Source organism: Callithrix jacchus, chromosome 4 (genome assembly GCF_049354715.1).
Source record: "Callithrix jacchus isolate 240 chromosome 4, calJac240_pri, whole genome shotgun sequence".
NCBI classification, from domain to species: domain Eukaryota; kingdom Metazoa; phylum Chordata; class Mammalia; order Primates; family Cebidae; genus Callithrix; species Callithrix jacchus.
Window position 1 is genome coordinate 19,074,195 of NC_133505.1, and position 13,880 is coordinate 19,088,074.

Below are 13,880 nucleotides of genomic sequence, written 5' to 3' on the forward strand. Positions count from 1 at the left end.
CATGCCATTAAGAACATTCGTGACTCATGAGGTAAAAATACCAACTTTCATAGGAGTTGGAAAGCAGTTGATTCCACCCTTCATGGATGACTTTGAGGGGATCAACACTTCAGTGGAGGAAGTAACCACAGGTGTGGTGGAAATAGCAAGAGGACTAGAATTAGAAATGAAGCATGAAGATGTGATTGAATTGCTGCAATCTCATGATAAAGTTTGAATGGATGACAAGTTACATCTTAGGGATGAGCAAAGAAAGTGGTTTCTTGAGATGGAATCTACTCTGGGTAAAGATTATGTGAACACCATTGAAATGACAATAAAGGATTTAGACTACTACATTGACTCAGTTGATAAAGCAGCAGCAGGGTTTGAAACGACTGACTCCAATTCTGAAAGTTCTACTGTGGGTGAAATGCTATCAAATAGCATCACATGATACAGAGAACTCTTTCATGAAAGGAAGAGTCTATTGCTCTTCCTTAGTGGCAGACTTCGTTGTTGTTTCAAGAAACTGCATCTCAATCTCCAGCAATCACCACCTTGATCAGTCAGCAGCCATCAATATAGAGACAAGACCCTCTGTCAGAAAAAAGATAATGACCTTGCTGAAGGCTCAGATGATCTTTAGCATTTTTCAGCAATAAAGTATTTTTAAATTAAGGTCTGTACTTTTTGTCTGAAATCTACCAAGTACTTTTGGTCTTAAAAAAGTACAGACCTTTATTTAAAAATACTTTATTGCTGAAATAAAGTAAATAAAGTTTTTTATTCTTAAATTTAAGAAGTCTGTACTTTTTTTTCAACATTTCATGTAAATGCTATTGCACATTTAAAGACATGTAAAATCCAACTTAGATATACACTAAGATACCAAAAAAATTCATGTGACTCATATTATTGCAATATTTGCTTTATTGCGGTGGTCTGAAACCAAACCTGCAGTATTCTAAGGCACAAATATACGTTAAGTCCCTACTTTTCATTTCACTTCAACAAAAATTGGTACAGTTCAAATACCAAACAGTGGATAAATGCAAAATTGTAAGTAAGATAAAGCAGTCTACCTCTAAATTCAATTGAATCATGAGATGGTCTTTATGTCCATCTAGTTTTCCAGAACCTCTAACAATATCTTCCTTACTGGCAATCAACATGTAAAAGTCAGTCTGTTTCAAGTTAAATAACCACGGCCTTAAAAGTGAGGACAGCATGAAGCAATCCAGAATCTACTTTAAATGTATAGTTTCCATTCAAGGAAACCAGTGTTCTTAAAAGTTGTTTTTGTGATATATAATTCCATAAAATTTTATTCTATGAATGTCTGTATTCTATACCATGCCAGACTTTATATGTTATATATATATAAACACAAGTTATATTTGTAAAATACTCGTAACACTCTTAAGCAGTTTGACAAAATGCATTTTGAAATACTAATGTTCTATTGAAATTAACTGCCTTACATATTTTCGAGAATTAAATCCTGAGTATATTAAGATTTTGTCCTCTGAAAAGCAGGCACTGAGGAGTCACCAAATCGCAACTGATCTCTTTCCCGTAAATTCTACTTTAGAGAATAATTTGTAAATTCAGAACTCAAAGTATAATGTAAGCATTTCCAATAACAAAACCAGAAGTTTCTTCACAAAGCAAATCTATATATTGAATTAAAATATTATGTGTATTATCGGTCTCTTTCACAAATAGAAATTGATGTTAAAGGCCAATTCCTGACAGCCTTAATAAATGAAAGGAAATACATAAAAGTATCAAATGTCTCAGAAGCAGCAGCTGGAGGCCTGAGGGAAAGAGACAGACAGACAAAAGGAAATGGGAGGGGAAGGAGATATGTGAAGCTAACATGCTTAGACTGCACTAGACCTTAGCTCAGCCCCTGACCCACTATAATCTACTCAGTTATCTGTATCACCCAAAAAATTAACGGTTGAAAAGCAAATCGACCATTGTGGGCCGTGATTTTAGGTCCTACATTTGGCTTGAGATTTGCCAGAAAGAAAAAGAGCTAAATTAGAAAAAGATGTAAATAGCAAGAAGCGCTGTGTGTGTGGAAGGGGGAGGGGAGGAGGGTAATGGAATAAAAGCGAACTGCGCTCAAGTCTCAGCACTAAAGCTACTCTGCGCGTACTACAGAGGCCCGGTCACCGCCGGGAGCTCTCCCAGTGCAGGGCAGGAGCGGGGGCCGCAGATGCTCCCCCGGCGACTCAGGGAAGGGGGTGGTGGGCTCCGGCGTCCCCGGGACACGCGCAGAGTGGCTCCCATTAACACCTTCCTCGCCAGGACCTGGAGCTCCGAGCGGGGCGCGCACGGGGGTGGGGCGGCGGAGCGCGTCCCCTCCTCGGGAGGGAGAAGACGGGAGAGGAGCGGACCGCATTCCCGTCCCCAGCCCAGGCGCGTCAATTACCCGTGAGGTTCCTCAGCACCGTCCCGTGGGCCCAGAGGCTCAGGACCTGCTGCACCGACAGGTTGATCATGGAGTGGTCGCCCCCCTCCGCCTTCATCTTCCCCGAGGGGCGCCCGCCTCCCTCTCCTCGGGGGCCGGGCGGCGGCGGCAGCTGCGAGGCTCGGGGGGCGGCGGCGGGTGCGCGGCTCCTCCAGGCCGCCGCCGCCGGTGGAGGCTGCGGGGCGCCGGGCCGGGCGCTGCTCCTGCTGCCGCGGGAGGGCCTCCGTTGGGGGGCCGCTCAGCGTGTCTCCCAGGCAGCCCCCTCCCCGCCGGGGAGACATTGAGGACGGCGAAGGGAGGAGGGTGGGGAGGGGGCCGGGCGCCGTCCCCGCGCGGCCCCCGAGCGAGGACTCGGGGCGAAGGAGGCCGCCACCGCTCCCTCTCAGGGGCAGCGCCGCGCCGCGGGGGCCGGACACGCGAGGAGGCCGAGGTCACGCCGGGAGGCCGGTGCTGACGGGCAGCCGGCAGGTGCAGCCCCCAACGGAGCCCAGCTCATCGCCGCCGGAGGACCAAGAGGCGCGGGACCGGCCGGAGGCTGCGGCGGCACCTGCCGCCCGCCTACCCGCCTTCGGGTCGCCGACACTCGAGGAACCGCCCCCTCCACCCGCAGCCGCCGGCGGGTCACTCGTGCGCGCGCGCGCGCGCGCCTCTCAACCCGGCCCCTCCTCCCCTGCCCGCCCCGGAGCCGTTGCGCATGCCCACTCCCCCGCTCCCCGCGACCCGCCGCCCTCCGACAGCCGGTCGGCCCCAAAGCCCTTCTTCTAGCTCTCCGCTCGCGCTCCAGCGCGCGTGGCTGACGGCCCCTAGCGTCGGCCCGCAGTGGGGCGGAGGGAAGTGAGGCCTACGTCACTGGCGCCACCGCCGGGCCTTGCTGCTGATTGGGTGCTCCAAGGGAACCGCCTCCACGCCCCCCACCCCCGGACCCTAGGCGCGCGCCCTGGGAGACCTGAAGACTGGGAGCCCTCGCCCCGGCGCTGCTGGGTGCGCGCGGTGCGGGCGGTGTGGGCGGTGCGGGCGCCGGCGCTGGAGGAGCAGCCCTGACCCACGGAGGGGGCTGCTGAACTCGGTGAGGTGGATGCTGTGACAGTTCAGATTTTTGCCTTAAAATGTAATGCTTTTGGTAAAGATGCTTACGTATAACTTTTTTAAAGGTGTAAATATCTCAACATTTAGATAAATGTATTTGCGTTTTTTTTTTTCTGAGCGTGAATCAAATCACCTAGATAGGTCACTTACTTGCAGAATGCATATTAAAATACCTAAAACACAAATACACCCGCGTTATTATTCTGCCAGTGCCTCTTCCTGCTGCAAGAACTTGGGCCTCCCAGGGTTCCCGGTCCTGCCATCACCTGTTTACTTTAGGCTCGGCAGGTGTCCTAATCCTCAAGGCCATCGCCAGCTCTAGCCCCACCTGTTTTTTGTGATAGTATTCTTTTATCTAATTTTGTCTGTTATTTTTTTCTCTCGGACTTAAACTAGATCTCTCTCCCTATGCTTCGCTGTTTTTCTTCATGTCCAGCGTTAGACAGAGGAGCATCTAAAATCCAACTACAAGTTAAACTCCTCGAAATTTGAAACCTTTTTACTTTACAAAATAAAAATTTAAGTTTTAGCAGTAAAGTATGTATGCACTAGCCAGCCTTTCCGCCCTTTTCCAACCCCTCTGCTATCTGGTTAAAGAAAAATTTACAAAGAGAAGTGAAGAAATACCTGCTGTAGCTAAATCATAAAGTATATTTGGCAAAGCACTGAAGGGTTGAATTACCTGTGAAATGGTGCTCTTGGCCTTAAAATAATATTTACATGTATACCACTTTAAAATAATATTTACATATACACATTTATTTCCTCGTTTATTTGTATTTTCCTTTTGATGTCACAACACAAGAAAAAGAAATTTTTGCACTATTAATAAGAATTGAGCCAAAACTCATAATGCAAAGTTTATCTTCCTCCTAGAATTTAGATTTAATTAGATCTATTAAGATTACAGAATATCAAACATAAAAGAGGCTTTAACATTTTTCTAATTTATTTATCTTACAGATAGGGAAACGAATTCTGTGAATTAAGTGACTTTGGACAGAGATGACTGCACTTCAGAGCTCAGTTTCTGAATTCTTGGTCTATTATTCTTTCTAGCAACGACATTATCTTTATTACCCCACTATTAACTCCCTAACTTGGAGATTCTGGATGAGGAAGTGCAGGTTACCTAATGATATTCTTAAGGGACTTGGTGTTACATAATTAGTGATGTTAGGGAATGTGACCACATTCAGCGAAGAGTTCACAGTACACCCTCTAAGCAGGAGCTCACTAAACTCTCACATTAGAAACCTTTAGTTAGTTTACGTTCTTAGGATTGCACATTATTATTTAAAACATAGTAACATGCAGTGAAAATATTCAGAACCTGGGACAGTGCCTGGCACATGCACCATAAATATTTGTTGAATGAATCACTGAATGATCTTCATAGAAAAGTCAGCATTGTTCTTGTTCTGAATAAATGTTTTTAACAGAATCCAAGTGTTCATGTCAGGAAATGAGAGAGACACAGAAATGAAGCCTCAAGCCAGTGATTCTCTTTGCTACCCAACAACATTTCCCCTGCTCTTCAGTTCAGTTTAATTGGTGTCTACATTTATTTGGCATCTACTGTCTGTAATGTTCTGTGAAAGGTGTTATCTGTAAGATTTGAAGATGAGATCCCTACTCTCTAGGCTATTTAACTTAGGTTTACCTTGATAAAGGTAAGGGTACTGGCTGTGTTGGAAGCCTGTATCTTCAAGGGAATTGGACATTTTCCCAACAGCCAGATTTATGAAACCCAAAACGGAATTAGTACAAATGAAAGTTTTGGAATTTGTTTTCCACAGATTTTTGATATTGAATTAATACACCAATTCAGGAATGGTTTAGTCACATCCCTGCTGGAAATCAGGGAACACCCCAAGTGAATCCAAAAGTTTCTTTTCAGCTCTGTGCCCTTCAGTGTGAAACAATTCACAAATGTAATTCATAAACCAAAATTATTTTTCACACATAAGTGAGGGAGCACCCATTAGCCTTAGTCATTTTAAAAACTGTCTTCCAGAGACAACCTAGAGGAAAGCTTTTAAAATCAATTAAAATATAAAATGATATTGATCCTTTGAGAAAAACATTTTCAGGTATCTTTTCAGCTGTGCCCCACTTTACTGGTACCAATTTACTGTATTAGTCCATTTTCACACTGCAGATAAAGACATACCCAAGCTGGGCAATTTATAAAGAAAGAGGTTTAATTGGACTTACAGTTCCATGTGGCTGGGGAAGCCTCACAATCATGGTGGAAGGAGAGGAGGAACAAGTCCCAACTTACACAGTGGTAGCAGGCAGAGAGAATGAGGAAGATGTAAAAGAAGAAACAGCTGATAAAACCATGCAGAGCCAAACTATATTATTCCTCCCCTGGCCCCTGCCAAATCTCACGTCCTCACATTTCAAAAGTAATCATGCCTTCCCAACAGTCCCCCAACATCTTAACTCATTTTTCAGCATTATCTCAAAAGTCCACAGTCCAGTCTCACCTGAAACAAGGCAAGTCCCTTCTGCCTATGAGCCTGTAAAATCAAAAGCAAGTTAGTTACTTCCTAGATACGCTGGGGGTATTGGATAAACACAGCCATTCCAAATGGGAGACGTTAGCTAAAGCAAAGGAACTACAGGCCCCATGGAAGTCCAAAATCTAGCGGAGCAATCAAATCTTAAAGTTCCCAGATGATCTTTGACTCCATGTCTCACATCCAAGTCACACTGATGCAAGAGTGGGTTCCATTGGTCTTAAGCAGCTCTGCTCCTGTGGCCTTTGCAGGGTATAGCCCCCACCCCCACCCCCTTGGATGCTTGCATAGGCTGGTGTTGAGCGTCTGCACCTTTTCCAGGTGCACGGTGCATGCTCTCAGTGGATCTACCATCCTGGTAGACTCTGAAGGACACTGGCACTCTTCTCACAGCTCCACTAGGCAGTGCCCCAGTACGGACTCTATGCGGGGGCTCCAACCCCACCTAAAGTCTGAATGTGAGAGTAAGAAGACAAAGATTCTGCTAAAATCACTCACACACACACACACACATACACACACGCACACACACACAGACACACAGACACGCATACTCATGATCCTGCATTGTTAACATGTGAGATTCAGTTTTCCCTCAAAATCCTTGTCTAAGAAGTACCCTGCATCCAGCCTGGTCATATTGCAGATAGAAAGCCACACATTAAAAAAAACGTAAAATAGGCCCGGGCGCGGTGGCTCAAGCCTGTAATCCCAGCACTTTGGGAGGCCGAGGCGGGTGGATCACGAGGTCAAGAAATCGAGACCATCCTGGTCAACTTGGTGAAACCCCGTCTCTACTAAAAATACAAAAAATTAGCTGGGCACGGTGGCGCATGCCTGTAATCCCAGCTACTCAGGAGGCTGAGGCAGGAGAATTGCCTGAACCCAGGAGGTGGAGATTGCGGTGAGCCGAGATTGCACCATTGCACTTCGGCCTGGGTAACACGAGCGAAACTCCGTCTCAACAAAAAACAACATAAAATAATGGGTTGATTAAACACCACCTGAAGATAACAATACGTAACTCACAATAAATTCTTAAAAATTATTTAATTATTAAGCTAAACATAAGAAAACATGGTATGCCAAGAACAAAATGGTGAAAATGGTATTTCACTGATTTTAAGTGAGGTATTTTTTAATTGTGTGTAGGGACATTTGGGTGAGCTTTTCTAGGGATTTTTTTTCTACCATTTGCTCATATTTCTTCTGGATAATTTATATTGTAAAAAATGTTATGCGTAGGAGCTTTTATATGTTTAACAGATTAACCACTGTGATACATATTATGTATTTCTTTTCTAGTTTGTCAGTTGTCTTTTAACTTCAGCAGAAGTTTTCTTGTCATGAAGAAATTTCTGATATTTACATTGTCAATCTATTCTCTTACAGTATCTGAGGCTTCCATTATGCTTTAAAGATGTCTTCCCTTTTCTCAGATTTGATTTTTTTTAAAGTATCCTATACTTTTTTTCTAGAAATATTGTAGATTTTTTTCTTGTTTGCACCTTTAGTCCACCTGGAATTTTTTTAATGGAAAGAGTTTGATAGAGATCCTGATTTTTTTCTAGATGGTGATCTAATCGTCTCAAAACATTTATTGAATAATTGATCATTTTTCCACTGACCTAAAATATCCGATGTAGCATGAACAAAATTCCTACATATACTTAGGCGTATTTCTGGACTTTCTGTTACATCTATCTGTTTATGTGATGGCACCACACTATTTTTATTTGCTTTAACTGTATAATATGTGTTAAGTGTCCTTCTTTCGTACTCTCTTTTCTCATGTTTTTGATTAATCTCAAATGTGTATTATTCCAGATGAACTTTAAAATTAGCTTTCTAATTCTAAAAATATTACTGGTTTTATTTTATTTTATTAAAAATGAGACTCTGCGTGACAGAGTCTCTCTCTGTCACTCAGGCTGGAGTGCAGTGGCATGATCATGGCTCACTGTAGCTTCAGACTCCTGCCTCAGCCTCCAAGTAGCTATGACTACAGGTGTGAGCCATCTTTTTTTCTTGTAGAGATGGGGTCACACTATGTTGCCCAGGCTGGACTGGTTATATGTGAATTGGAATCATGTTAAATTTTTTTTTTTTTTTGAGGCGGAGTTTCGCTCTTGTTACCCAGGCTGGAGTGCAATGGTGCCATCTCGGCTCACTGCAACCTCCGCCTCCTGGGTTCAGGAAATTCTCCTGCCTCAGCCTCCTGAGTAGCTGGGATTACAGGCACGCACCACCATGCCCAGCTAATTTTTTGTGTTTTTAGTAGAGACAGGGTTTCACCATGTTGATCAGGATGGTCTCCATCTCTTGACCTCGTGATCCACCTGCCTTGGCCTCCCAAAGTGCTGGGATTACAGGCTTGAGCCACTGCGCCCGGCCCATGTTAAATTTATAAATAAATTTAGGAGAAATTGAAAAGACTTAAGCTACTCTTGTTCTCTTAAGAATTGTGATTTTGACAGATTATTGAATAGGTCGTTTCTTAATCTACAGATATGACCATGTTACTTTTTTCTTTGATCACAGTGAATTATATTAATATATATCCTAATACACTTTCTTTGAATTTCTGTAATTAATGCCATTTGATCATGATCTTTTATTATTTTTTATATGCTACTTAATACTGTATCTTCATTGTTTGTTAGAATTTTGTCATCAGTATTATTAGTGAGAACGATCTGGGGTTTTCTCTATTTAATTGAGTTTTCTCTCAGTTGTGTTGCGTTTGGATTCATAAAAAATAATTAGGACTCTTTCCTTATTTGGATTTATATTTTTCTTAAATATTTTATCAAATTCAACTGTGAAAATGTTTTCAATACTTTGGGGAAGGCAGCTCTTTGACAACTTTTGCCATTTAGTATTTTTGTTTACATAGTGATTGGTGGTCCGTCAAGTTTTTTTTAATCTTCTTAGTTCCTTTTTATAGTTTTTCATTTTGATCTATTTTTATCTATCTGATACAATTTTTTAAAATTAAGTGCAGTGTTAATACCTCTCACAATTTGTAACTTCTCCAGTACATTATTTTGTGAATTAATTTTATATTATTTTATCTTAATTATATTTGTTAATCATTTTATATTTTTCCCAGTTAATTAGGTCTTAGGCTCATTAATCAGTTTCCCATTTTTCAGTATACTACTTTAGCTTTTTTTTTTTTTTTTTTTTTGCTTTATCATTATTAGTTTCTTCTGCTTTTCCTTGGATTGTTTTGCTGTTATTTTTTTAATTTTATGTTAGCTGCTTGATTCACTTGTTTTTATTCTTTCTTGTTTCTTAATATAAGTATTCAAGATTGAATTTACAATCTTGAGCACTTCTTTAGTTGTGTCGCATAGCTTTTGACATGTAGTGTCTTATTAACATTTAATATTGGTTGTCTTTTAGAAATTCTGCTATTTTAGTTTTGATTTCTATTTTGAAGTTATTTATACGAGTTTCTTTAAAAAATTTTAGCTTCCAGTGCGACAGGGTTCTATATTTGTTAGCAATTGATAGTGCTGTATGTAAATTATCAGTGCCACAAAAGAAACAGCACTTGAATATATATTTCTTCAACAAGGCAGTTTACGTCTATAAAAGTTGTGTCTCAGATGGAGCAATGGTGAGCACACACCTGGACAAGGGAGAGGAAGGAGTTCTTATTCCTGATGCAGGTAGCTCCTATTGTTGTGTCATTCCCCTATTGGCTAAGGTTAGACCACACAGTCTAAGCTAATTCCGATTGGGTATTTTAAAGAAAGCAGAGGTATGAGCTGGAGTGGCAGGGTGGGTAGTTTGATGGGAAGGACAGTTACGGGACAGGTCAGAGCGGGTGACCAAGGGCGACTCAGGTCAAAGCAGGTAACCAGGGCAAGTGACTGGAGCAGAAGACTGGGATGAGTCAGGATGGAGCAGGGGTCCAGGGTAACAAATGTGAACTACTGATTAGAACTGGTGGGAAAAGTTGTTTACTGGAACTACAAGGAAGTTAAACTTCAAAGTAGATAATTAAAGAATAAGAGAGTGGGCCGGGCTTGGTGGCTCACACCTGTAATCCTAGCACTTTGGGAGGCTGAGGCGGGTGGATCACCTGAGTTTGAGAGTTCGAGACCAACCTGACCAACATAGAGAAACCCTGTCTCTACTAGAAATACAAAAATTGTCCAGGTATGGTGGCGCATGCCTGTAATCCCAGCTACTCGGGAGGCTGAAGCAGGAGAATCACTTGAACCCAGGAGATGGAGGTTGCAGTGACCTGAGATCACGCCATTGCACTCCAGCTTGGGCCACAAGAGCGAGACTCCATCTCAAAAAAAAAAGAATAAGAGAGATGAACATACTGACATACTGATTCTTTGAAGAGAAACTCAGAGTTCACTACATCTAATGATAGTTTAATTACAATTTAGTTTACTAGTCCTACTTCTTGGAACTTACTGAATGTTTTTTCCTTTTTCTGGCCCAGCATAGGCTAATTTTGGTAAGTGAGCACACACATACACAAAGTGTACTTTCTGCTTTTAGGAAATAGTGTTGGTATACATGAATAAGCTCTACCATATTAATTGTTACTAAAGGTCTACTATAGTCTTACCTATTTTTGTCCACAAGGTCTGTCATAGGCTGTATGTGAGGTTTTAGTAGCCCATGCTGCATAACAAAGAAATCTCAAATCTCATTGGCTTAAACAGCAAATCGTATTTCTTGCTTGTGCAGCATGAAGACTGCAGGTTGATTGCTGTTCGGCTGGGGTCTGCTTGATTCCGCCTAGAGAACTCCACAGGTCTTCTCATTTCATACCGGAGGCTGAGGAAGATGTCAAGCTCTGAGTACATGCCATTCTCACGGTCTAGGGCTGGAACCAGGGCTACAATGGGACATTTTATGGGTATGGTTCGTGTTTCCTTTGCTTTGTTTATGTGTTCCTTATAATTTGAAAGGATTGGTTTTGTTTTTATATTTTTATGGTAATCTCTACCACCATAACTAATATACCCTTCATCCTCTGTTTAGAATGTATCTAGTGACCATTCACGCTCAACAATCCTAAAATTATATAACTCCACTTCCTTACAGCCTGCTCTTCCTCCCCTTCTCCATCAGATTATAACAGAGTATACATTTTTTTCTACTTCTTATCTCTGCAGCTAAACTACCTAAGTTTTAATCCTGATTTTATTGCTTTGCCAGGTGTGAACATTCAACATTTAGTGAGTTACTTAACCTCTGTAACTTTCAGTTTTCTCCTCTGTAAAGTGTGAACACTAATATTCTATGTATATGTTATTAATTATAGATAGTATGTATTTAATTATAATATTTCCTTGAGCTATTTTGAGGATCAAAGTATTTAGTATTTAAGTGCTTCGAGTGGAGTCTAGAGCAGTAAATATTCAATGAATACTAGTTTTTATTACTGTAACATTTAAATATTATTAGTTTTTTTTAGAACTGTATGGGAATGGCAATTTATTATTATTATTTTTTATTTATTATTATACTTTAAGCTCTTGGGTACATGTGCAGAACGTACAGGTCTGTAACATATGTATACACATGCCAGGATTGACAATCTTCTAAATAATTATTTATTTTAAAGAACAGGCAAAAAGAACTTATGAAGGATTCTCTTGATGAGCAAGAATCTACCTCTTTCCCACTATTTTTTTTAGTGTGATGAGGTCACATGACTCAAAACTCTCATGATAGGACGTGTGATCAGTGAAAGGTCTCCCCCCAGTTCTGGCACCCAGCCACTTCAATCCATGCTGCCTGGGAGTTACCTGCCCTTCCTGTGCCATAACACTGTTTCCTTTAGTAAAAGTGTGGAAAGTGATATTTGGTCATGAAGAAAGAATTTAATGTAGGGTGGAAACAGTGCAGTATCAAGAGAAGTAAGTGATAAAATTGAGAATACAGGAGAGATGCAAGTTTAGTGACAAATGCCCATTAAAAATAGCCCTATTCTGCTCCAAAACCTAGACCATTCACAAAATATCGGTAAGAAAATGGGCTTCACGGGCTCCCAGCTGTATGCAGTGTTCTAGTTAGGGAAAGAGTATTAGTACGGTTCCCCCAGAGAAACAGAACCAATCGGTTGCATATGTATAGAAGGACATTTATTATGAGCAATTAGCTCACGTGATTATGGAGGCTGACAAGTCAGAGGATCTGCAGGGTGAGCTGGCAAGCCGGCAACCCAAAAGAGTCAATGGTATAGTTCCAGTCTGAGACTGGAGGCCTGAGAACCAGGAGAGCCAGTGTTTCAGTTCAAAGGCAGTTAGACAAGAATTCTTCCCTTACTTGGGGGAGCCTTTTTATTCTATTTAGGTCTTTAGCTGGTTGGATGAGGCCCACCCACGTTAGGGAGGGCAGTCTGCTTTATTTCGTCCACCAATGTAAATATTACTCTCACCTAAAAACAGCCTCCCAGAAACATCCCAAATAATGTTTGACCAAATAACTGGGCATTCCATGGCCCAGTCCCATTGACACATAAAATTAACCATAGTTCTTTTTTTTTTTTTTTTTTTTTTGAGATGGAGTTTCACTCTTGTTGCTCAGGCTGGAGTGCAATGACACGATCTTGACTCACCTCAACCTCCACCTCCCGGATTCAAGCAATTCTCCTGCCTCAGTCTCCTGAGTAGTTGGGATTACAGGTGCCCACCACCATGCCCGGCTAATTTTGTATTTTTAGTAGAGATGGGGTTTCTCTATGTTGGTCATGTTGGTCTCGAACTTTTGGCCTCAGGTGATCCTCCTGCCTTGGCCTCCCAAAGTTCTGGGATTACAGGCGTGAGCCACCATGCCTGGCCCATAATTGTATTTAACACACACAATTAACCATCTGAGAAATTCAGGAGATTTAAAGACACCTGGGTTATATAGTATGTTCAGCAGAAGGTACCACCCTCCTATTATTGAAAGAAGCTTTGAAATGAGAAGTAGAGTTGTCAGGAACAGCTTCAAAACTATCATTTATTTAACTCTTTCTATCTTTCGTATGCCAGTCTATAAACTGTTAACCCTCACAACACCCTTTTAAGGGTGTGCTGGTATTAGCTTCACTTTTCAAATAAGGAAATTGTGGCTCTGAGTAGCCAGTAACCTTTCAAGGTCACCTAGCCCAACACTGTCTGAATCCAAATCCCCAAAATTTAACCATTACTTCTTCAGTTTGCCTCCCCCTACTTTTTTTTTGAGACAGAGTCTCACACTGTCGCCGAGCCTGCAGTGCAATGGCACGATCTCCACTCACTGCAATTTCCAGCTGCTGGGTTCAAGCAATTCTCCTGCCTCAGCCTTCCAAGTAGCTGGGACTACAGGTGTGCACCACCACACCCAACTAATTTTTTTGTCTTTGTAGTGGAGATAGGGTTTCACCATGTTGGCCAGGATGGTCTCGATCTCCTGACCTCGTGATCTGCCTGCCTCGGCCTCCAATGTGCTGGGATGACAGGCGTGAGCTACCGCACCCGGCCTGCCCCTTGTTTTAATAAGACTTCTGAGGCTCAAAACTTACAGGAACTTTAGATCTGCTTGTTGAATGACTTTTGAAGCAGAGATATTCACTGTTCACTAAAATCTCTTCTTCCTGGGCATGCAACCTGATACATTTCCCAGCCACCCTTGCAGTGAAGTACGGCCTTGGAATGTGTCTAAATATTATGTGAGCCACTTCCATGCTTGGCATATCAAAACCTCTTATAACTGTTGCTCCATACTCATTACTTTTCTGACTCATTGGAATGGTGACACTCCAGTATTTTTTAAAGACACGTATCAAAGATGTCAACACCAGT

The 13,880-nt window shown here is 42.0% G+C and overlaps 1 protein-coding gene and 1 long non-coding RNA gene across 3 annotated transcripts in view; one reads left to right on the forward strand and one right to left on the reverse strand.

Moving 5' to 3' along the window:
- TMEM170B (transmembrane protein 170B) overlaps positions 1-3,088 on the reverse strand; it is a 43,572-nt gene extending 40,484 nt beyond the window's left edge. The window contains exon 1 of the mRNA XM_002746226.7: positions 2,423-3,088. Within this exon, the coding sequence (XP_002746272.1) occupies positions 2,423-2,519 (97 nt within the window). The 5' untranslated portion in view covers positions 2,520-3,088. The remainder of the gene's footprint in view (positions 1-2,422) is intronic.
- A 299-nt stretch (positions 3,089-3,387) lies between these two features.
- Positions 3,388-13,880, forward strand: part of LOC144582035 (uncharacterized) — a 60,236-nt gene continuing 49,743 nt past the window's right edge. For both annotated transcript variants that reach the window (XR_013533758.1, XR_013533759.1), the window contains exon 1: positions 3,388-3,527. This is a non-coding gene — a long non-coding RNA (uncharacterized LOC144582035). The remainder of the gene's footprint in view (positions 3,528-13,880) is intronic.